The sequence below is a fragment of the Myxocyprinus asiaticus genome, chromosome 4 (assembly GCF_019703515.2).
Source record: "Myxocyprinus asiaticus isolate MX2 ecotype Aquarium Trade chromosome 4, UBuf_Myxa_2, whole genome shotgun sequence".
NCBI lineage: Eukaryota > Metazoa > Chordata > Actinopteri > Cypriniformes > Catostomidae > Myxocyprinus > Myxocyprinus asiaticus.
This window is the reverse complement of record NC_059347.1, coordinates 32,857,387-32,881,952: the sequence shown is the minus strand read 5'-3', so window position 1 is coordinate 32,881,952 and position 24,566 is coordinate 32,857,387. Positions and strand designations below refer to the sequence as shown.

At 38.2% G+C, this 24,566-nt stretch overlaps 2 protein-coding genes across 5 annotated transcripts in view; both read left to right on the top strand.

Annotated features, from left to right (window-relative positions):
* The first annotated feature begins 468 nt into the window (after nucleotides 1-468).
* LOC127433596 (zinc finger protein 37 homolog) lies at nucleotides 469-6,044 on the top strand. 2 transcript variants are annotated; one of them, XM_051685637.1, is made up of 3 exons: nucleotides 469-1,521; nucleotides 2,931-3,867; nucleotides 5,519-6,044. In XM_051685637.1, exons 1-3 carry the CDS (start codon nucleotides 816-818, stop codon nucleotides 5,520-5,522), a joined length of 1,647 nt encoding a protein of 548 aa, XP_051541597.1. In that variant the 5' UTR covers nucleotides 469-815; the 3' UTR covers nucleotides 5,523-6,044. The 2 variants fall into 2 exon arrangements, with proteins under 2 accessions (XP_051541597.1, XP_051541589.1); XM_051685629.1 differs by lacking the exon at nucleotides 5,519-6,044 and having other exon boundaries at nucleotides 2,931-4,160.
* A 5,884-nt stretch (nucleotides 6,045-11,928) lies between these two features.
* LOC127433524 (latent-transforming growth factor beta-binding protein 3-like) overlaps nucleotides 11,929-24,566 on the top strand; it is a 79,925-nt gene continuing 67,287 nt past the window's right edge. For 2 of the 3 annotated variants that reach the window (XM_051685521.1, XM_051685514.1), the window contains exon 1: nucleotides 12,494-13,170. In XM_051685521.1, the coding sequence (XP_051541481.1) occupies nucleotides 12,930-13,170 (241 nt within the window). In that variant the 5' untranslated portion in view covers nucleotides 12,494-12,929. Of the gene's footprint in view, nucleotides 12,142-12,493; nucleotides 13,171-24,566 lie in introns of those variants that run through there. The other variant, XM_051685530.1, reaches the window with a different exon arrangement.

The following is a 24,566-nucleotide window of genomic DNA, read 5'->3' as shown; positions in this document are numbered from 1 at the left end:
ACTAATTTTCTGTGATTTTCAGAAACATTTCAGAGTTTCAAATACTTAAAAAAATAGAGACTGCAGTTTTATGTTCCACTATGTCGAAGTATTTATTATTTAAGTGCACTCTTGTCTAGTCTCTTATATTTCCCCATCCCGTCCTAAATCTTGCTCCTTGTCCTTGCTGTTTGTAAAATGGTGAAAAAATGTGTTAAACCTTAGCATAGTGTTCAAAAATACATTATTTTGCATCAACTAATATTTCTTGTGTAAATTAATGCTCTGTTAATAAGTAATACTACATGATTTACGAACACATATTTTAAGATTGTTTAGTATTATTCACCTCAGTTATCAAGTTCTGCTTTGAAAAATCGTCATTTACACGCGCTTACGTGAGAGCATGTCATTAAGCCGCGACCAAATTTTAAACCAATCAAAAGTCAGGATTGACATCAGCGTTGGTATTGTGGAATTAAGGTTGTGGATCTGGCGCGCAGCGAAATAACGATTTGTTAATTTCAACATATTAATAATACTGTTACCTGGATTATTCATTGTGTTTATCTGTAGGTTTTTGGGTGAATCCAAGCAAGTGAAAGCTTGGATTTGTAGGAAATATTTGCGGGCTAGTTTGCTAACGCTAGAGTAGCTCGTTTGGGAGGCTGCAATCGCGATTTTAGTTCTTCATTTCTGAATAATTACAAATGAATTACTGTCGTAATTGGACTTCCCAGCATGCTCGTTTCATGTCGTATAACATTAGTCAATAACAGCAATAACTAGTAGATCATATTTCCTGTTTGCTTGGGCATACAGTCCAAACATTGGCAATGAACTCCAAACGTAACAACGGTGATAACGGGGCGAGTAGGATCAACTCAGTGTCGGAGCCAACAGCAACAAACAGCGCACAAGCGAGCACTTCCCTCCGTAAACAAACTATAATCAACTCGTCAAACAAGGGAGAGAAGGTTGAGTGCATGCAAAACATAACACGGGACAAAAGCATGTCCATCTCCACGCTCAGAAGTCGCCTCGGTCCGACCATCCGGTCCACTCTGTCCGCTGCGGTGGACACACTGCTGGGCGAGATAGTGACGGTGCTGTCCGAAACCCAGCGGGAACTGTTTTCCAAAGAGCAAGAGAACGAGAAACTAAAGGTCCGCCTCGAAGTCTCCGAGAGAGAGCTCAAAACGTTACAAGAATGTCTGTGTAGCGCACAGAAATTAATCGATCAGCTTCAAGGTCCCTTTGGCAACCCACCCATGTCGGGTCATCACATCTACACCACAGCTGGACCCCTAAACTCGAGTCGGTTGACTCATCGGAGTGCACCCGAGGCAGATCCACGCTGTTTTGCTGGAGGTGAGCCGGAGTTGAGTGGGGCTCTGGGTGATGCCATACACGGCTTTGACGCCAGAGAGGAATTCAAGAGCTGCCACCTCTCCATTCAGGCGGATGGAACGGTGACGAACAGTTTTTATGACCCTATAGCCGTCCATTCATCTAACATCTGTTCAGACATGAACCGAGCTGGTAAGATAACACCCAGTTTTGCCAATGTTCGTGTTATAGATGCTATAACACAGGTACTGCTGCTCTTTTCAGTTGTTGATGTACAGAACCACATAGGTATTAGACAATGTCACAACAAAAACTGAGTGGTTACATAGAAACAGAATAGAGGAATAGTTCACCTAAGAATGATGATTCTGTCATCATTAACTCACCCTTATTTCATCTCGAACTCATTTGACTTTCTTTCTTCCACAGAACATATACAAAGATATTTTAATGGAGATATGTTGTGTTTGTCCATACAATGCAGGTGAATGGTGACCAAATTTTCAAGTTCCAAAAAGGACAGAAACGCAGCATAAAGGTAATCCATAAAACTCCAGTGGTTTAATCCATGTCTCCTGAAGCGATCCAGTCGGTTTTAGGTGGGAACTGAACAAACCACAGTACAACTCCTTTTTAGTCTCTAGGCATGCGATTTCAAGCTCGATTACATTTACTAGTGCTTGACTAATGCGCAGAGCGCTAGATGGTGCTAGGAAGTGTAATCGAGCTTGAAATCATGATCGCCAAGGAGACTGCTTGTGTCACGATTTTTAGTAAAAAAAAAAAAAAAAAAATGGATTTACATTTTGGTCTGTTCTCACCCAAAACTGATTGGATTGCTTCAGAAGACATGGATTAAACCACTGATGTTTTATGGATTATCTTTATGTGGCCTCTGTGCTTTTTGGTGTTTGAAAAATTGGTCACCATTCACTATTGTATGGACAAATAGACATATCTACATTTAAATATCTTCGTTTGTGTTCTGTGGAAGAAAGAAAGTCATACGAGTTTGAGATGACATAAGGGTGAGTAAATGATGAGAGAATTATCATTTTTGGGTGAACTATTCCTTTTAAGTTTGATAAATAACATTTAATGGACCTAAATACACATAGTTAAAGGGATAGTTCACCCCAAAATGAAAGTTCTGTCAGCACTCACCCTCATGTCGCTCCAGACTCGTATTACTTTTTTCCTCTGTGGAACATAAAAGGAGATGTTGACTTTTATTGCATATTTATTCCATACAATTAAACTGAATGGTGAATGAGGTTATCAGTCTGCCTAAACATATCCTTTTGTGTTTGGTAGAAGAAAAATATGGGTTTTGAACAATATAAGGGTGAGTAAATGTTTTTATTTTTTAACTATCCTTTTAAGGCTCACTGTCTGGCATTTAACATTATAGGCTATTCATTGTGTCACTAAATGCATCTTATTGTTATTATATGATGGGAATCTAATATTCTGTTGAGAAACATGAGAAAAAGTTTTACAAATTAGGCTATAAATTTTTCTCTTGGCAAAGTTTGACTTCAGCTTTGTCAATTCTTGTGGAACTGTCCTACCAGTGTATAAATGTGCGATCTGTTTTACAGGTGAGATGGTGGAAGACAGCAGAAGGCTCTCACACACTAGAGCACAAAATCCCTCCACACACACTACCTTCTCTGTTAAAGAAGAACAGGGTCCTGTCTCTGGGCAGGTGTGTTTGCGGGGAAGAGAGCCACCCACAGCAACTGAGCACACTGCACAGAATGTCTGTGATCTGGCATACACCCATGTGGTCGAGGAACAAGGAAACTCCCGTTCACACCATCATCCTTCCAAACCGCCACCACCTCCCCACTCCAGGCCTCACAATGGACCCTCCTCCAGTAGTTCACCTCCACCGGGGACCTCCGGGCTCAGATCAGCCCAGAGAGATGCCTCTGGGTTGAGTATGACAGCCAGTAGGAGCCCTGGGGTGGGTGGCTCATCTCCAGAAGAGCCCACACGGCGCTCCATTTCTGAGCTAATGGGAGAGGCACCTGGAGAACGCCCTCACTTGTGTTTAGAGTGCGGCAAGACATTCCGTTTAATCTCAAGCCTAAAAAAGCACTTGAGGATCCACACGGGAGAGAAACCATACCCTTGCACTGTGTGCGGGCGACGTTTCCGTGAGTCAGGAGCACTTAAGACTCATCTTCGCATCCATACAGGTGAGAAACCATATTCCTGCTCCGAATGTGGAACACAGTTTCGGCATCTAGACGGCCTGCGGAAGCACCGGCGCACGCACACCGGTGAAAAACCGTATGTGTGCAGCATATGTGGAAAACGTCTCAGCCGGCTGCAGCATCTGAAGCACCACCAGCGCATACACACAGGAGAGCGGCCATGTTGCTGCCCGCTCTGCAACAGAGCCTTTAAAGATCCGGCCAGCCTGAGGAAACACCTCCGTGCCCATGAAGGGGAGCCTGGAGCAGAGGAAGCTGTGGCCATGGCTGGTCTGGCAGAGGGGGATGGAGGCTCGGTGGATGATGAGGATATGAGGTTTGGGATATGGGGGGAAGAGGAAGGAAACGAAGGGGAGCCTGTAGTGGACTGTGTGTAGTCGTTGCAACACAAGGAGTTCCAGAAAAGCAAACACCCAAAAGCCCAACTGAACAAAGAAGATTTCGGTTTTAGACGCATGACTTAAAACACATCCCCTGACTTAAAGGGATATTTCAACCAAAAATGAAAATTTTCTCATGATTTACTCACCCTCCTGGCATCCCGGATGTGTATGACTTACTTTCTTCTGCAGAACACAAACGAAGATTTTTAGAACAATATTTCAGCTCTGTAGGTCATCACAATGCAAGTGAATGGGTTCCAAAATTTTGAAGCTCCAAAGTCCACATAAAGGGAGCATAAAAGTAAGCATATGACTCTAGTGGTTAAATCCATGTGTTCAGACACAAAATGATAGGTGTAGGTGGGAAACAGTTCAGTATTTAAGTCATTTTTTGTCATAAATTCTCCTCACTGCCCTGTAGGGTGTAATATATACGAAGAATGTGAATCACCAAAAACAGGAGAAAGTGAAAGTAAAGAAGGACTGAAATATTAAACTTTTTCTTACCCACACCTATCATATCGCTTCAGGAGACATGGATTTAACCACCAGAGTCATCTGGAGTACTTTTATGTTGCCCTTATGTGGATTTTGTAGCTTCAGAATTCTGGCACACATTCACTTACAATGTATGGACCTGCAGAGATGAGATGGTTTTCTAAAAATCTTTGTGTTCTGCAGAAAAAAGAAAGTCATATACATCTGAGATGGCATGAGGGTGAGTAAATGATAAGAGGATTTTCATTTTTGGGTGAACTAACCCTTGCTGTGTGTTGAGAGGACAATTTTGTAAAAAAAAAAAATAATAATAATAATTCACTCTCTCTTCATTTTTAAGACCAAGATGTGGTGTATGACATAGGTTATGCCATGTCCTGAACTAAAAAACACCATCAGTGGTGGTACTTCCAACTTGTTTCTTCTAGATACTTTGCAACCTATAACCTGACAAATGTTTTTTGATCACTTATATAACAACATTTACTCACTCACGTCAAGTATCATGCAATAGATTTCACATAACAAAACAAACAGCAGATCTTGGCACCTTTTTTCTTCTGTGTATTCACTGTGATTTAGTACAGGGGCTGTAAATACTTCAGTGAGACTAACAGGGTATTTGTATGATCTGTTACTCACAAGTTATGGGTGTTGTTATTGGTGTAATCATTTTAATGTGCCCTATTGTCATATGTCTGTTAAAGAGCTATGACTGACATAAACACATTAAAGCCTTAACTATAGATTTATTGCACAGACTTGCACACTGATGTGCATAGAAACATTTAGATTTTTTCATGTAATGTAATAAAGGCTAGCTGGGATCTTTTCATCTGTTTGTTGGGTGTTTGTAGGTTGTAAAATATAAATTCAGTTTATCAGTATATTTGGGAATGTTTGGATGTAGTGTACAGTACAGGGTTAAGACCACATCACAGGGTGCTGATCCAAAGAGTGAAGAATGTGACTGCCAGGGCCTTTGACAAGTCATCCGAGTTCAGCTGACTATTGATATCTGTAAAATACATGATTTACGTAATCAGTTCAACAATATATTGATATGCAGCATTGTTTCTCTTTTAGATGAAGGTTTAACGAGCAAGCACACAAAGAAAGCTTCACAAAAGTGGTGCCCTCTACTGGATGAAGGGAAAGACTGTTACTGTTCCTCAAGTGCTTCTTTGGTTTGTTTTCCTTCAAAGATGGAGAAGCCATTTCTGTGGTGGCCATTGCACCAATCTATAATGTGGCTTGTGAATAATGTTTTTTTGTTGTTTTTGTTTTTACCCACAGAAAGATACTTTTTTTTTTTTTTTTTTTTTTTTTTTTATATCCAAATGCCATTTTGTACATTGAAGTTGTATATACTGTACATTGAACTGCAATAGATTTAGTCTTAAACATTACAAGCCAGAAACTGATAACTTCTGTGTGGAAATGATTCATAACAAGTGTTTTAATAACTCTGTTTAAATGTTTCATTTGTGTGCCAACATGTGATGTTGTAGAGGTTTTGTTGCAGTTTGAATGTTGTGGTCCAACTCTAGTAAAGTTCATCAAAATGTGATTGTTGTTACACCCCATAAAACCTTAAGTGTGAAAAAATTAACTTTGGGAGGTGATTGTTCATGTAGTCGTCACAAAACAAGCATATATAGGTTACTCCCTATCAAATTCTTCCAGCATCTGTCCAATACCCCAACTCCACCTTTTGTTTTTGGATCTCTGCTGTATATTAACTAACTTAAAGCGCAGCGGGGTAACTTTAAAGTTTGAGTCGAGTCTTGTGAAGGATTAGATGAGAACTCGTAAATTTAGTGCTAGTTCTAGACCAATATTTTACCAGTCATTAAAATAGAGTGGAGTAACACCACAGCCAAATGAGAGTAGGATTTAAAGTAATTACTTGTAATATTAAGTTTCCCTATAAGATATGACTAATAATTTTTTTTTTTTACTGAAGTATTCTTCATTGTAATATATCTAAATACAGGTCAGCTTTGATATGATAATTGTTTTGCTGTAGAAACGCATCTCTACTTGAAGATCCTTAAATATGTTAGTTTATGTATTTCCAATGATTACTTTTACATGACGAAGGGCACAGACATGTCCTTACCACACTGGTCTCAATAATATCCATAATCTTCAAGTTCATTTATATACCATGAATATTCAGAATGGTTTATAGTAGACTTAATAATTGCTTACAATTTAAAGTATTTATAATGATTAGTTATTGAATCTGCATTCAAAATGTTCTTGCAAGATTATTCCTCCAGCAGTGTTGTTGGCAACACAATTGTTTGGGGATTTAGCCATGTACACCAGGGTGATAGCCATCTAAGGGTAATTTCAGACAGCAGTGATGACTACCAGTGTAAATATGTGAACAATTAAGGTCATGAATATGTTGAAAAGCAAAGGACGTTGTTTTAGATGGTGTGTATGTTTGTAAGAGCACTGGACTGAGATAAAATTCTCTCTGTCTGTAATGTTGTTCCTGCAAATGGTCTTTTTAGTTGTGTGAATATTCATTCCTTTTCGTATGGGTATGCTCAGAGGTTGTGCTAGGATGAGACCGTCTGATTTATAGGATACAAAAAGAGGAAACTTTTGCTTCTTTTATTTTGAATGAACAAACTCTATGTAAAAATGCAAAATTTAGAGAACAAATTTTCAAAGGAACAATATTATTTATCATTAGTGCATTATGAATAGTTCACCCAAAAATGAAAATTGTGCCATCATTTACTCACCTTTATGCTGTTCCAAATCCCACATGACTTTCTTTCGTCTGTGGATCACGAAAGATGTTAGGCAGAATGTTCTTAGTCACCATTCACTTTTATTGTGTGGGGGAAAAAAGGTTCTATGAAAGTGAGTAGTGACTGAGGCTGTCAGTCCACAAAGTAAGTCATACAGGTTTGGAACGACATGAGGTTGAGTAAATCATGATAGAATTTTAATTTTGGGGTGAACTAACCCTTTAAGTGTCAAAAATCCAAAACTTGGTCACAGATTTAGTAATAGAATTTATCCTGTACTAAGGTTAAATTAATTGCTGTCATAATTAAGTCATGAGGGTTGTTTATGTAATTGCACAGCATGTGTAACACCATATTAATACTCGGCCAGTTCAGTTAAGTGGAAAGGTATTTTAAAAATGAGGTGTCAAGATTGTGTGACTTCACAATAGTATTGTACCCTCCACACACTATAAGCCTGAACAAGTTCATTTAACTTAAAGGGGTCATGACATACTCTTTATATATATACACACAGGTGCATCTCAATAAATTAGAATGTCGTGGAAAAGTTCATTTATTTCAGTAATTCAACTCAAATTGTGAAACTCATGTATTAAATAAATTCAATGCACACAGACTTAAGTAGTTTAAGTCTTTGGTTCTTTTAATTGTGATGATTTTGGCTCACATTTAACAAAAACCCACCAATTCCTGTGTTTCCTGTGTATAAGTCCCCTTTGCTGTATGACTGGCCCTCTAACCTTTTCAACTGTGAACTGTGACTTTGAGCACCAGTGGGCGGGGCCAAGGGTGCAATGATGAAAAATTGACCATGATGTCTTGCTAGAGAGGCAGTCATATAAAGATATATTTGGTCCTTGTGATGTCACAAGTTCCACAAATTCCAAACGGACCGCTTCTGGAGCCTGGTTTAAATAAATGCTATTTTTCTATTAAGGAGGAAGTTTTCCGTTCTGAAACTTACAGTATGTTTTTATAGTACAAAAACCTCTTATATGTCAAATTATCAAGGAAAATTTTATTCCTCATGTCATGATCCCTTTAAACATTTTATGGAAACTTTTCTAAAGGTATAAAATTACGTTGACTTAACTTAGTTGTGTTATCTCTCTGATTTGACTCAAATTACATTTGTATAAAAATATCTATTTTTTTTTTTTTTTTTTTCAAATTTATTGGTCTTGTTGAGACAACAGATTGGCAAAATTGTAAGAAATTTGGACTTAACCTGTTTTGTTCGCATAAATATATTTAAACTTGTTGCTTAAGACTGTTGCACTATATCTGTATACTCTATGTGAAGTACAACCTTTGCCTCTTGGGGTATGAAGGTCTTGTAAAGCAAACTCAACATTGGGTACTTATTCAGGGAGGCGCATACTGTTGACCTCAACAATTGACAGACAAACCTCAATAACGTGACAATCAACAAACATCATTAAATAAAAAAAGATGAGCTCCAAATATCACCACACAGCCATTAACTAACATGATGTCAAAAACAACAAAAACAGCACAGATAAAGTCTGCTAAAAGCAAAAAATTTAAATAAAAAAACCTAACCACAAAAATGTATTCATGCTGCAATGCGAGCAGGCAAATCAGCAACATTGTTCAAAATTTCAACTGAAATATACAAACTGATACATTGACAACTTAATGTGTTAAGTTGACTTGAAAGTTATAAATTGTGTAATTCATATAATATTACTGTGGAAAAAGTTGTGTTCAACAGACTAAAAAAAGCTCAGATAAATTGAAAAACTCAAACATTCCAGTAGAATGACAGAAATCCTGAAAATTATCCACCTAACTCAAAACACTCAGGTAATTGAGGTAATATGTTCATATTTATGTTTATTGTAATCTCTACACAATTTATTTGGGTTTAAACAACATTATGGATAACAGCGCAGAATCAGCTTTACTGTAACTGACTGTTGTCTGCTTCACTTTTCTAGTCGTTTCCCCAGCTCCTTTAGCCATTAAGAAATTCCACTGCAAAATGTCACTGTGCTTTTTTGTCTCAGACGATGAGACATCGGTCAGCTAAAGTCTGACCAACATTTAGTTGATGTTTGGCCAGAACTCTCTTCCCTTCTTGATTCCAAACTGACTCATATATCCACTTAGTCATGATTACAGTCTCTGTGACGCAAGTCAAGACCACGCAGCCCTTTGAGCCCACACCCTGGCTCCAGACCACAGTCCTTGCTCTTCATGCTGCAGTGAGCAGGTTTAATGTCATGTTGAGGGGTCATGTCTGTGGTGTGATGATTGTGGCACTATGAACACTAGATCCTCAGCCCCTGTTCCCATTTTTTACCAGTCATCTTAAAAGCTCTTTTGAAGTCACCTAATGAGGGTCTTGAAGTTTGTCAATGAAGAATTATTTCAATAATTTTAGTTGAATATGCTGTCATTGGCAAATATACTTGCATGTACTGTAGATTTGGTTTTATGTTTTTAACAGTTTTTGTCTGTTTGTTTTTTTCTCTAAAGATAAACAGTAAACTTTTAACCCTACAGGCAAATTACATAAACACTGACTTCTGTGACGGTAGGCCTGACTGAAATTTGAATAAATTACATCAGAATGTTCAGAGACAACTGTTTATAACATTTATGCATTTGGCAGACACTTTTATCCAAAGCAAATTACAATGCATTGAAGGTATGCATTTTTTTGTTTTTATCACTTTGTGTGTTCCCTGAGAATCAAACCCATGACCTTTGCATTGCTAGCACCATGATCTATCAGTCGAGCTACAGGAACAATAGGAAATTCACTTTTGACATTTACTGTACATGTCAGCGAATGTGGCGTAGTCATTCACTATATGTTTCTGTGTGCGTGTGTTAGTAAAAAAGAAGGTTGGCATGGTGTTTTTTTTGTTTTTTTTTGTCTTTGTGGTCATGTCATAGCTTTCTGGTGCAACTGTGTATGAGTGTATTTTAGCATAGAAATTCGTGTGTTTGAGAAACTGCGTATGTTGTGGGTCTTGGTGCTGCATGCCTTTATGTAGCCAAAAATGTAAGATCTGCCTGTGAACTCTCTCCAGTGTGTGTGTGTGTGTGTGTGTGTGTGTGTGTGTGTGTGTGTGTGTGTGTGTGTGTGTGTGTGTGTGTGTGTGTGTGTGTGTGTGTGTGTGTGTGTGTGTGTGTGTGTGTGTGAGGAGCTCTCTCATGCAGTCATTTCCTTAGCAACTGAAAGCAAACATTCTCACTTTTCTTTAAGGAAGTGACTCAACTCACTTTCTCTTACTTTGCCTCTCCATCATCCCTTCCTCAGTTTTTCTTCCAACTGGCTGATCCAACTCTTTAATTCTCCCTCTTTCCCCTCTTGTTTACACAAACCGTCTATTAAATCACATTCTCTGTGGTTTTCATTATTTGTTTCATAAATTTTAATGTTATCTCATTTAAAACATTGAAATAATATGGCATATTATCTTGAAGATTCTTGTTCTGAAAATATATTTACTCCCAGCTAGCAGCCATAACCCAAATATTAATATTATTTTTTTATCTGGAAATAATTTATCCCCCTTTACAATTTTTGTATGGTTACCAGTTTGCACCAAAATACCATAGTTATTGTGAAATTAAAATAAGTTGTGGCATTTCATGCAAATAGCTGAGAAAGTACACTTTAAGTAATCCTTCTGTCATTTTTTTGATGCCACTGGTAGCTAATACCATGTTTTCACAATTTTATTGTCGTTACAATCACTGTACTGATGTGCAGTGCACAAACTATGATAACCATGGTAATTATTAGTAAGGGTTCTAACAAAATCACTGAGCCAGTACCATTGCACAGTGATGGTATCAGGTAGTAATACCATGTCATGATTATTATTAGGAGGGAAAAGTCCCTCCTATAGGCTACATATCCAAAAACATTGTACGCTTTTTGTGACATTGGGTCTTGCAGGTAATAAAATGCACAATTTGGAGCCCTCCTGTGGTACGTTGCATCAGAGGTGGACTGGGAAGAGAAATCGGCCCTGGATTTTACATAGAAACCCGGCCCAAAAGTTGTTGAGCGGGGGCCCACCAGGAAAAGTCCCGGTTCTCCCTATGGCCAATCCGCTCCTGGGTTGCCCCCTGTTGCTCCAGTTTTAGCATTTAAAGGATGTGAAGGCACTGGAAATCTCTCAGTGTGGCTCATGTAAAAGTTGTGGCACATTGCACTGCTGCTGTCAATGCCACTGCAGTTTCTTGTGTTTACTGACTGTGACCTCAGCGGAAGATCGCACACAGCTGCCAACATTGAGTGCTAGATAGGTGAGAAATAAGGGAAATAGGGCGATGAGCAACAGCACAGTCAACAAAACCACGTTAGGGCTTTTCACACATGAAATCGTAACACAGGGTTATTTTAAACCCAGGGTAAACAGAATCCTGGGTTATCCTGTTTCATGTTTCACACTGTTCATACTTTACCCTGGATTAATAATTAATCCTGGGTATTCCTGTTCCCAGAGGTGTAGATTTGGCTTGAACATGCAGCGTGAAGCATTTACTTGTTTCCATTAATCATGGTATGAACACGGGGGCTTGGGCTTGCATCCCCCCTGCAATCTACGCCCCTGCCTGTTCCAATGTTTCACACTGTAAATTCGTAAACCCAGGGTTAATGTTCTTATTTGCGGTGTCGATAACAATGATTGGACGAATGCAGCTCGCAACGGGTACGCAACCTGTCAATGGAGCTGCTCTTCTCTTCTGTGAAATGTCGGCAAGCAAATCATCTCTGTTTGTCTTTCGTCTTCTGAAATATGCCATGAAAACAAGGAATATTGTCTCTTCATCATGGTCGTTATTGCGTTTGCCACCAGTGTTCGACACTTTACTGGATTCCCCCAGACGGAGAATAAACAGCGCGTTAAAGTTTAAGCGACGGTACGAAGCGCACGAATATTAAATGAGGTAAGTACTGAGGCTTTATATGATTGATTGTCTGTTGCTAAACAACTTTCTGAAACATTTTAACGCCGCATAGTTTCACACTATACCTCAGCACCGGTGCTAACCTTGCTCCGAAGTGGGGTTTTATAACCCTGGGTAAAAAGCAGTGCTAACCTCCTTTCAAATGTTCAAGTGTGAACCGTTTGCCCGGGGTTAAAAGCAGGGTTTGGAATGAAGATAACACAGGGTTAAGTGCAAAAAGCCCTTTTGAGCCCCTCTCCTGTACTGCTCTGGACCTGAGCCAGTTCGGCTGCCCATGGATTGGCTCTTTCTTTGCCTCTCCTCCTAAACTTCCCAAACTGCGATGCGCACATATACGAGCCAGACAGGCATTGACTAAAAGGAAGGAGAACCAGGTTTTAAGGAATGAGTTGAAAAGAAGGTGCTTTCACGTTATTCGACTGAAAAACTATCAGGCACAACTTGTAAAACGGCTTTTGAAAATGCCCCAAATTGGGGTACGGATCATTTGTCTTTTTTTATACATCGAAACGGAAGTAATTTATACAGTTTTTACTTAAAAGGGGGACAGGGAGGCATCACTTTCTGCGTGAGGACTTTCCTAGCCAGGGCTGCCTGGCAAAAGCGAGGCAGTTTTGCATAACTTTTCCACGCGAGGCTCCAGCGAAACGTCTTATGCGGTCGAGCCTGGAGAGACTGCCTGACCGATCCAGGCTTTAACAGGATATACTTTGGGTGGTAGCGTGAATGCCCTGTGTTATCCTGCGTTGGCATTGAAGGATGCCAACATGCCCTCGCTGATTCTTTCCCATCTGCTCCTTACCTGGTTTGCGCTCCAGCGGTTGGCTCTGTGCGCCGAGCGCGCCTCCACTCGCGAGCGCTTCAAAGTGGTCATCGCGCCGCTCATCTGCAAACGGACGTGCCTGAAGGGCCAGTGTCAGGACACCTGCGAGCAGGGCAACAACACGACTCTCATCGGGGAAAATGGCCAGTCCGCGGACACTCTGACCGGGCCTGGCTTTAGAGTCGGTAAGCAAAATCAAGCAGGTCTTTGGACAGTTATTGCTACTCTAATACTAATACGAACTCTTGTAAAGTGAACTTTTTTACAACCTACCTTTCTTGCAGTTAAGAATGGATTGATTTTCAGTGATTCTCACAGAAGAATGGCCTTAATTTACAAACTTGAAAAAAAAAAAAAAAAAAAAAATATATATATATATATATATATATATATATATATATATATATATATATATATATATATATATATATATATGACGGCACGTGAGTCTGCGCGTGGAAACGCAATAATAACCCACCCTCCCTTCCTCTCCCCTCTCTCCCTCTCTCTCTGTTTCTAACTCACTCTTCGTAATGTTTTCTACATATTGTCTAGTTGGCAGGATAGCTCTCACTCTGAGCTGTATCAGATTGGATGTGGTAAGGCATTGTGCCATAAAGTCTACGCAGCAAAATCTGCTCTACACACACACATATTTGGCATATTCTTCTTTCAAACACACACATACATAGCCTACTGTACATTCTCTTTGTCCATGAGATGTAAACACACACTCATAGTCGACACACAAAAATCAAAATTGTGTGTGTGTGTTTGTGAGAGAAACCCCCCTACTAAATGGCCTTATGCACCAGTTTGTTATTTCAAGTAAAGAATGCCTGGAGCTGATATGGTTAGAGTATCTATACGTGTCTGTGTCAGTTTAATTCAGTCTAGCGATGAAAGTAATCATTATAGTAGTTATATCGTTCTCCCTCTCAGTGCGTTAATTTGGTGGGTGTTGTCTTTCTGTTTCTGTTTTTGCTTTTTCTCTGTCTCTCTCACTCTTGCTTTCTCTTACTCTCTAATTTTGTCTGCTGCTCTCATGTGCTTTTAAATGAATGCGAGTCAAGTCCAAAAATAAATGAATGTGGTAAAAATAAAGGAGGAAGCAGATTCACTGCTGAGTGAAAGCTACATTTATGGAAGTCCAAAGAAGATAGAGACACACACACATCAGGTGGTTAGAGGTGTGTGTCAAGTCAGGTCATTTTTATTTGCATAGCGCTTTTCACAACACACATAATTTCAAAGCAGCTTTACAGGAAATCATGCATTAACAAAAAATAAATAAAGAAAGAAAGAAAAAAAAATGAAACTGTAATATCTATAATGTCTTACAGTGATCATTGTGTAGTTTGATTAAATATGATTGTAAAATGTGTATAGAAATTAAATAATTAAATCATAACTGTATTTAGAAACCCAGTGAGCAAGCTAAAGGTGACTGTGTCAAGGAACACAAAACTCCATAAGATGTTGGTTAATGGAGAAAAATAACCTTGAGAGAAACCAGGCTCACTGTGGGGGCCAGTTCCCCTCTGGCTAACATCATGAATATAATGCCAATATTAGTTATATGTGTGTTTAACATTTGTAAATTAAGCATTAAGGTCCAGTGTTTTAAAAATAATAATAATAATAATTTTATGAGCTGTAAGATTAATGACTAATGTCTTTGAAGTCCATCCTGGATTAACTGCAGAAGTTCACATAGATGCATTGTTCTTTGTTAGTTGGCTGATGAAGGCTTTTGTTGTCAATTGAATGATAGTCTGTGTATTCCGTTTCAAGAATGTAGTCCATCATTAGACAAAGGAGATGCAGGTAGAGATAAATTATTAGATGCATCGCAGTTCAACCTGCAGGTCATTTCAATGGGGTCCATCCTAAATCCAAGGTTCAGGCAGAGGCATATGAAGTATCCGATGTCTTACAGTTGGAGTTGGCATCAGTTCATCCTCTGAAGTAAAAAAAAACTGAAGTGATGTCTGGCTAACACCGGATGTAGTTTGTCATCATCTCTCAGCAACATGTAGCAGTGGAATCCCACACCAACAGGAATGGAGCTGGATCTGGCAGGCTCTGGTAACCTCGGGATATTAATCCCGAGGTTGATACATGGAAACAAATAGAATAATATTAGTGTACATGCAATCCAATTTTATGCAGATTCATAGATCACGATGGAAGTTTCTGGTTCTGGCAGAACTAACTAAAGCAGCATAATTGTGAGTTGATGGATAAATTATTGTGTATGCCTGGCTAAATAGATAAGTCTTTAGTCTAGACTTAAACTGAGTGAGTGTGTCTGCGTCCCGAACAGTGTTAGGGAGACTATTCCATAGTTAAGGAGCCAAGTATGAAAAGGATCTACCTCCTTTTGTGGATTTTGATATTTTTGGAATTATTAACAAGCCAGAATTTTGTGATCATAATGAACGTGATGGAATATAGTGTGGTACAAGGTCACTTAAATACTTTGGAGCTAGACCATTCAAAGCTTTGTATGTAGTTAACAATTTTTTTTTAATTAATACGAAAATTAACAGGTAGCCAATGTAACGATGATAAAAATTGAGCTAATATGATAATATATCTTGGTTCTAGTCAGCACTCTGGCAGCTGCATTTTGAACCAATTAAAGTTTATTTATTGATCTTGCAGTACATCCTCCCAGTAATGCATTACAATAATCTAGTCTTGAGGTCATGAACACATGAATACATTTTTCTGCATCAACAACAGAGAGCACGTGTCGTAATTTTGCAATATTTCTCAGGTGGAAGAATGCTGTTTCACAAACACTGGAAATTTGATTTTCAAAGGACAGACTGGTATCAAATATAACACCTAAGTTCTTTGCAGAAGAAGATGACGTAACGGTACATCCATCGAGAGTCAAATTATATTTTAGCGGTTTATTTGTAGAGATTTTTGGTCCAATAATTAGTACCTCTGTTTTGTCAGAATTGAGTAGAAGGAAGTTTCTGGCCATCCAGTCTTTGATTTCATTGATACACTCTGCTAATTTGGAGAATTGTGAATTTTTGTTGGGTTTAGATAAAATATAAAGTTGGGCATCGTCAGCATAACAGTGGAAACTTATTCCATGATTCCTGATAATATCTCCCTGGGGAAGGATGTATAAGGAGAAAAGAGGTACTAAAACTGATCCCTGTGGCACTCCATACTTTTGTTTGACTTGACAATTCCTCTTTACACATACAACGTGGTAGCAGTCTGATAAATCGGACCTAAACCATGCTAATGCAAGTCCACTAATGCCAGCATAATTCTCCAGCATATTCAAGAGAATGTCATGATCTATCGTGTGGAAGGCAGCACTAAGATCTAAAAGCACTAGAAGAGAAATGCAGCCACGATCAGATGATAAGAGCAAGTCATTTGCATCTCTGATAACTTTTATCAGAGTTAACTTTTCTAGTATTTTCGACATAAAAGTCAGATTTGAAATCGGTCAGTAATTAGCCAATTCTCTAGGATCAAGCTGTGGCTTCTTAATAAGCGGTTTGATAACTGCCATTTTAAAGTTTCTTGGGACATGTCTTAAGGATAGCGAGGAGTTAATAATATTAAGAAGAGGTTCTGAGATTACTGGGAATACTTCTTTTAAGAGCTCGTTTGGTATTGGATCTAACAAACATGTTGTGGCTTTTGATGTTTCGATAAGTTTTGTTAGCTCTTCATGACCTATGACAGCGAAGGATTGAAGTTGCTCGTGAGCAAAATTATGAGAGGTGCTGTGACATTTGATTGCATAGTTCCAATTTTATTTCTGATTATTTCAATTTAATCAATAAAGAAATTCATGAAGTCATTACTATTGTGCTGCGACAGAATATCTGGTTCAGTCGATGCTTTATTCCTAACCAATTTAGCCACAGTACTGAATAAACACCTAGGATTGTTGTGGTTATTTTCTATGAATTTGCTAAAATATGCTGACCTGGCGGCTTTTTGTGCCTGTCTGTAGCTACAGACACTATCCTTCCATGCACCGTGAAATACCTCTAATTTAGTATTCTTCCACTTACGGTCCATTTTCTGGGCTGCTCTTTTGAGAGCATGTGTGTGATCATTGTACCACGGTGCAAGGCCTTTTTCTTTAATTTTCTTTAATCGAAGGGGGGTGACACTATCAAGAGTGCTAGAGAAGACTGTATTTGTATTTTCTGTTATTTCATCAAGTTCTTCTAGACTTTTTGGCTTACTATGTGAGACAATTCTGGAAGATTATTAGTGAAGCTATCTTTAGTGGTTGAAAGAATAGTTCTACCTGAACAATAGCATGGTGTAGATTGAGTAACATTAGCTGATCGCAGCATACAAGAGATGAGGTAATGATCTGAGATGTCATTGCTCTGCGGTATAATTTCTATAGTATCAACATCAACTCCATATGACAGAATGAAATCTAGTGTATGATTATGGTGATGAGTTGGTCCTGTCATATTTTGTTTGACTCCAAGAGAGTTGAGAATATCAATAAATGCTAATCCCAATATGTCATTTTCATTATCTATGTGAATGTTGAAGTCACCAAAAATTAAAGCTCTATCTACATTAACTACTAGATCAGATAGAAAATTTGCAAATTCACCAAGGAAATCAGAATAAGGCCCGGATGATCTATATACTGTAGCAAGGGCAAAAGATGACAGAGATTTTTTATTTATATCTGGCGGTGTCACATAAGCATTATTAGTTCAGAAGACTTATATCCTGTCCTCTGAGTAACACCAAAATCTTCACTGTAAATTTTAGCAACACCTCCTCTTTGACCCTTCAGGCACATGTTTATGACAATAAACTGTGGAAGTAGATTCATTTAAACTAATATATTTATCCGGTTTATGCCAGGTTTCAGTCAAACAGAGCGCATCCAATCTATGATCTCTAATAATCTCATTTACAGTAAGTGCTTTGGTAGAAAGAGATCTGATGTTTAGTAGCCCTACCTTTATATGATGTTTATCTTAATTTTTGTTTTGTTTTGTTTTTTCAAGTTTGACCTTAATCAAATTTTTTCTAAATGATTTAGTGAGAGTTTGTGTTTGATAGTTCGGGGGACAGACACAGTCTCTATATGATATCTAGGTGATACAGTCTCTATGTGTTGTAGTTTATGTGACCTATATGACGTCTCGAGGCAGCTAGCAGACGTTCAGATAGGGTGACCATATTCTGGTTTTCCAAAAAGAGGACACCTTTTTTTTTCACGGGGTGGGGAGGGGACAACAGTTTGATGCCGAACACAACAGCGCTTCGCACGTTCGCGGAGAGATTGACAGGCAGGAATTTGGTGAATAGTTGCTGCAAGTCTCTTATAATCGACCAATTGGTGTGCAAGAAGGCGGGACTTACAAAGAGGGGTTAAAGCAATGATAATAGGTATGCGTACAGTGAAGTATTAGACCAGATGCACATCATAATGCAACTAAAGCCGAATCCCGGACATTTTCGCAAATTTAGAAATCCCGGCCGGACACTTTTTTTAAGGTCCGAAAAAGAGGAGATGTCTGGGAAAAAGAGGACGTATGGTCACCCTAGTTCAGGTTAATCAGTTTGTCTGCTTCCTGACTTGGGCCCCAGTTAGTCAAATACTATCATTATTAAGACTGTGAGCCAAATTACTAGAGAGGCAAGCAGCACCTTCCCTGGAAGGATGGAGTCCGTCTCTCTTTAGCTGGTCAGGTCTATCCCAAAAACTCTTCCAATTGTCTATAAATCCTATGCTATTCTCCAGACACTACTCAGACATCCAGCCGTTCAGTGATACTAATCTACTATAAACTTCATCACCACGACGAGCAGGGAGGGTGCCAGAGTATATTACAGTGTTCAAACAAGTTCACACACCTCTTTAACATTATCTCTATTTATCTCTGTCTGGCAAAGCCAGACATCATTAGTTCCAACATGAATAACAATTTTAGAAAATCTATGTTTAGCATTAGCCAGCACTTGTAAATTTTATCTGATGTCAGACGCCCAAGCCCTTGAAATGCAGTTAACAATGTTGGATGGAGTCTCTATTTCCATGTCCCTTACAATAGAATCACCAATTTTTAGGGCTATTTCAACATTATTCTCAGTGGGTGAATCACTGAGTGGGGAGAATCAATTGGAAACCCTAACAGGAACGGGAGAGTGGTGTCGCTTTGCTGAGTGAGTATGCCGCTGAGACATCACCCAAATGTGCTGCTGCGGGGTCTCTACAGCTGGAACCAAAGTTTGTGTGTTGCTTGCTGTACTAACCGCATCCAAAACAGTATCTACCGGCTTCTCTTTCTCACTGACCTCCACTAGTGTTCAGATGCGTGTTTCTAGCTCATTAACCTTCTCCGTCAGCCTGACTAATTCCTTACATTTATCACATGTGAATCCCTCACTGCTGATGGAAGAAGCTATAGTAAACATGTGGCATGTTATGCAGGAAGCAATAACATGAGCGGATGCCATGACTTACCGCAATTGTTTGTTGTTGTTGTGGTTGTTCTTGAACGGCGAGGGTTTGAGATCGATGTGGTTCCTAATCAGCAGATGTTTGAGATTGATGCAATAATCCGTGTAAAACACGGTGGAGAAAACTAATGCACACAGTCAAGACGCGAAAAAAGCGAAAAAAGAAAACTAAAAAAACCAGAGAAACAGGTGCGCGTAGTATAATACACACAGATGAAACAGTAGAAAAGTGGAAAAACCTGAAGCACACAGTAAAATGGCAAAGGATAAAACGATGAATGCATAAGAATAAGAATAAGCAATGCCAAGCAGGCTAGCAAGCTATAAACACTCGTGCAGCGTGCCATCAGCAATAGGAACAGGAACAGGAAGTCAACAGGAACAGGAAGTGCATGTTTTGATGTGGGATGGGACTTTCTAAATAGCAATGTCATCATAACTGACACATATTCCCTGAATTAAAGGATTTTCAGTGAACAATCTTTATTTTATCCCTCCCTGAGTCCTATTTACTTATCTATATTTTGTTTACTCCTGGTTATAGTTGCCTGTCTTGGTTGAAGTGTTGAATCAGTAGCAACAAGTGATGGTGTGTTGAATAGCTCTGAACAGTAAGTTCTACAGTAGGGGTGGGGAACGTCTGGCCTCAGGGCCATATAAGGCCAGCAAGACCATTTTACCTGGCCCGCGAGGCCATTCAAGAAATAATTTGAAAAGCAAAAAAATGGACTTGATTCCATTAACTGTAAAAAAGTCAAATAAAAATAATGATTACAAACACAAAATATTGTTTAATAAAAATATATTTTTAACTTTATTTAGGGGTGCGTGAGCGCGTAACAGAATGCGCACGTAATTTCAACCCACAATCAGAAATTGCAAGCAATTGTATGGGCGGCAAATAAATTAGTAAACACTCAAATGGCACTTAATAGGAAAAAGGTTCCACACCCCTGTTCTACAGGGTTAGATATGAGCAGATTTCTCATCAGCACTACATGAAGGCCTTATGGATGGATCCAAACCAAGAATAGATAGTAGTTCCCTTGAATCAAATGAAAACTTCCCAATATAGCATCATACATAACACTGAAATATACCAACCTTATGTAGTTGTTGGTTTGCCTCTCAGTGTTAGAAATTTGACTGCAGCATAAGCTTTGAAATTGTGTGAATCTGTGTACATTTTCTATTTCATTTGTCCTCGACTGGCGAGTTGTGACCCCAAAATGGGTTGCGGGCCTGTTCTGAAGTGAAAGTAAGGGAAAAACAATGCGAAAAGTAAATAATAAAATGCAACTAACCATATAATCATGTGTTGTTAGGATATAATATAAAATATAGGGTTATCAGCATTTAAAAGGCTGTGGGTCCCATCAAACCCCAAGGTATCTTGGTGCAAATTCACTTGGTAGAAACTAGTCAGATCAGGCACATGCCAACATGCACAAGTCCGCTCATCCTTAAAAACTATGAACAAAACTTTGCAAGGTAAAAGAAAATATGAGCCAGACTAGCTTAAATATGGGTTCTCTTGCAACAAGGATAAACTATGTGTTTTGTGCAGTGAATTATTGGCTGCCATGAGCATAAAAAAACACTGAAATTCGAGAGACAGTTAGGATTAGTTTAAACCAAACACTCAAATACAGATAAGCTTGCTGAGTTTTTCAAAAGTTATTCATGGTAATATTAGTAAATAACCATTGATACATATAAACATACAGTATTAATACATTTCAGTGTTCGATATTAAAGGAATAGTTCACCCAAAAATGAAAATTCTCTCATCATACTCACCCTCAAGCCATCCCAGATGTGTACTTTCTTCTGCAGAACACAAATGAAGATTTATAGAAGAATATTTCAGCTCTGTTTGTCCATACAATGCAAATGAATGGTGGCTAGAATTTCGAAGCTCCAAAAATCACATAAAAGAAAACATAGAATTAATCCATAAGACTCCAGTGGTTTAATCCATGTGTTCATACATGATATGATAGGTGTGGGTGAAAAAGAGATCAAACAGATCAGTCCTTTTTTACTATATATCTCCACCAGTCCTGAAGTGGCGATATGCACAATGAATGTGAATCACCAAGAAACAAAAGAAGAAGAATGTGGAAGTGAAAGGGAAGATTTATAGTAGAAAAAGACATAAATATTGATCAGTTTCTCACCCACTCCTATTATATTGCTTCCGAAGACATGGATGTAACCACTGGAGTTTTGGAGTATGGATTACTTATGCTGAATTTATAAACTTATTGGAGCTTTAAAGTTCTGGTCACCATTGACTTCCATTGTAAAGACCTACAGAGCCGAAATTTTCTTCTAAAAATCGTAATTTCTTTTGCAGATGAATGCAAGTCTCACTGAGTTTTGTAAATGGTTTTAAGCCTTAAATGACTAAATGAATGTGCACAACGTTTTATCCAATTTCATGAGAGCGTTAATTCTAATCGCAATTTTCATGCCAGTGCAAAGAGCAAGTGGGTGTGTGTGGGAGTGTTTGCGCTTTTGTGGGTGTATGCGCGCAAACTGTGGGTGTATTGTATGGTAATGAAGTGCCGCTAAGTGCAATTTGCTGCAATTTTCCTGAGAAATAGGTTGTTGCGATAAGACTTTTGAAAACCACGTCTTAATTCAGCGCAAAGTTCTCAGTTAATGCATTTGCAGTTTGGAGATTCCACCAGCAGGTGGTAATAAAGTTAATGTACAAACTCTGAAAACTCAAATTAATCAAATTATGTAGCTGTCTTATATGAAACAAAAATTTATGAGATTTGTGTTATCTATAGGTCATAGTTTATTTTTCTATTATTATTATTATGTTTAAATTTACAATTGTATTTATGGTCTAATTTGTAGGCCTAAAGGTATTTTTCCACCTGTTGTCAAAGAGTGATTTTTAAGTCACTGTAAAACGGATGAAATTGGAGAGAGTACAATGTTTGGAATTGGTAGGCTATGAGTTTTTGACCAATTCGTTATTTTGATTATATTTTAGTTTTGTTTGAAGTGTAATTTAAATTTTGGAATATGATTGGTTTAATTTTTTTCATGTTTCAATAAATGTATTTAATTTGTCAAAATCAAAATCGACTGGTAGAAGTGAAGTGCGTGCCGATACAATCACTGTTAAAACAAGCCGTGATTTGTGTGTCAGTAGATGAAAATTATTAATACTTTCTTTGTAATTTAACGGTGCCTACATCCAAATTCTGATGCGAATCAAATTTTCTATGCATATAAAAGGAGCATGTCACTGTCATAGATATGCCCGACAACCATCAAGGATGCATTTAATGCTCAAAAGAACATAATTTTCAATTCTTCTAATTCATTGCATACAGTCCACTACCAATTTCTTATGAATGTGCTGTCCTTGTATCACTGGTGCTTGAGGGAATGGACTATATAATAGGATGCAGACGGTGGAATAATAACTGGAGAAAGAAAACCTCAGAATTAAATTGCGCTTAATCCAGCCCATTTGCGCGTTGCACATACGATTTCGCCAAACCTACTTGCGCCTAGACTTAGTGCATGCTTGCATGAAAATACCCAAATTTCATGGCCATGCCCACTGACTTTGCACTTATGACTAATGGCATAGCGCTGTGCTTAATGCTAGCACTCTTAAAATAGGGACCTACTTCTCTGAAACATGGTGCTTGTAAGAGTACTGCTCTCCCCATAAGGTCTTTCATTTGCTAAGATATCCGAAGCTGCAAGCTGAGCCTTGAAAAATCTTTAGAGTCAAGAGTTGATCTTTGTTATGTTGAGTAGAAGTTACACTCAAGCTGTATTAAAACTGTATAATCATAATAATCATAATGATAAAACTTTAATACAATTATTGATTTTGGTATGAAGCTATGGAAGTATTTTATCTCTGGCCCCTAAGGCCTCACTCAGTTGTGAAGATGACACACACTGTATATAAGTCTTAATTTTTCTATGACTTGGACTTTGTGGTTTCAGTCATAGAATGCAATGAAAGACAGCCTTAAAGATTAGGCCCTTCAGAAACCTTTGCATGTTGACTCGTATGACACGGGTCTGATAGTCTCTACATTTCCTTTTTATATGAAAGGAATATATCGGGTTCAATACAAGTTAAGCTCAATTGACAGCATTTGTGGTATATTGTAAAATACAATAAATAAATAAATAAATAAATAAATAAAATAAAAAAATAAGCAAAAACCAATGTTACATTGAGGCACTTATAATGGAAGTGGGCACAATTTTTGGAGGGTTTAAAGGCAGAAATGTGAAGCTTTTAATTTTATAAAAGCACTTGCATTACTTCTGTTAAAACTTTTCTGTTATTTGAACATTTAAGGATTGGACACATTTACTTCAATTGAGTAATTGGGTTCCACTGTAACCCATTTTTTTTTTTTTTTTTTTGAAAGAACAGGAGGGTCGAATTTAATTAATTTGAATTAAAATAGATTTTTGTCATAATCAACATTATGGCACAAATGCTGTTGTTTGAGCTCAATTGTACTGAACCCGGAATATTCCTTTAAGATTCAGAATTCCAGACCACAGTTTGTTGAGTTCTGTGAAAGCTTTGCCTCTTATTTTCTTCATGTGACCCACTCTCTCTTTCTGTCAATGCCAGGATCTGGGTTATGTGGTAAGAGGTGTGTAAACCCCAAAGCATCGTCCACTTCTGCACTGTGCCACAGAGTGCCCAGAATGATGCCATTCCACCACAGCAGTGCTACCCAATACTTATTTCTGTCCTCATTCACATATACACTGCCTCTCGCAAGCGTTACATATTTTCTCTTAATTTGGTGACTTATATTCATTGCTTTATTTAACTCAGTTTTACTTATGGTTCTACTCTGTCATCTCTTGTTATTATAGTTTAATATTCAGTGTAGGCCTATGCTGTGATTGAGGTCAAGCACAAAAATTAAAAGCTGAGAGGAATCAAAGTGATTCATATTATGTAACTAGATATGTAGAATCTTTTGAGCTAATCAGGCTTTATTTCTCTCTTGCACTCACACGGCTCTTCATGGAAAATCCAGGAAATCACAAAAGAGCAGTTTAGAGTGGAAAATGTGTC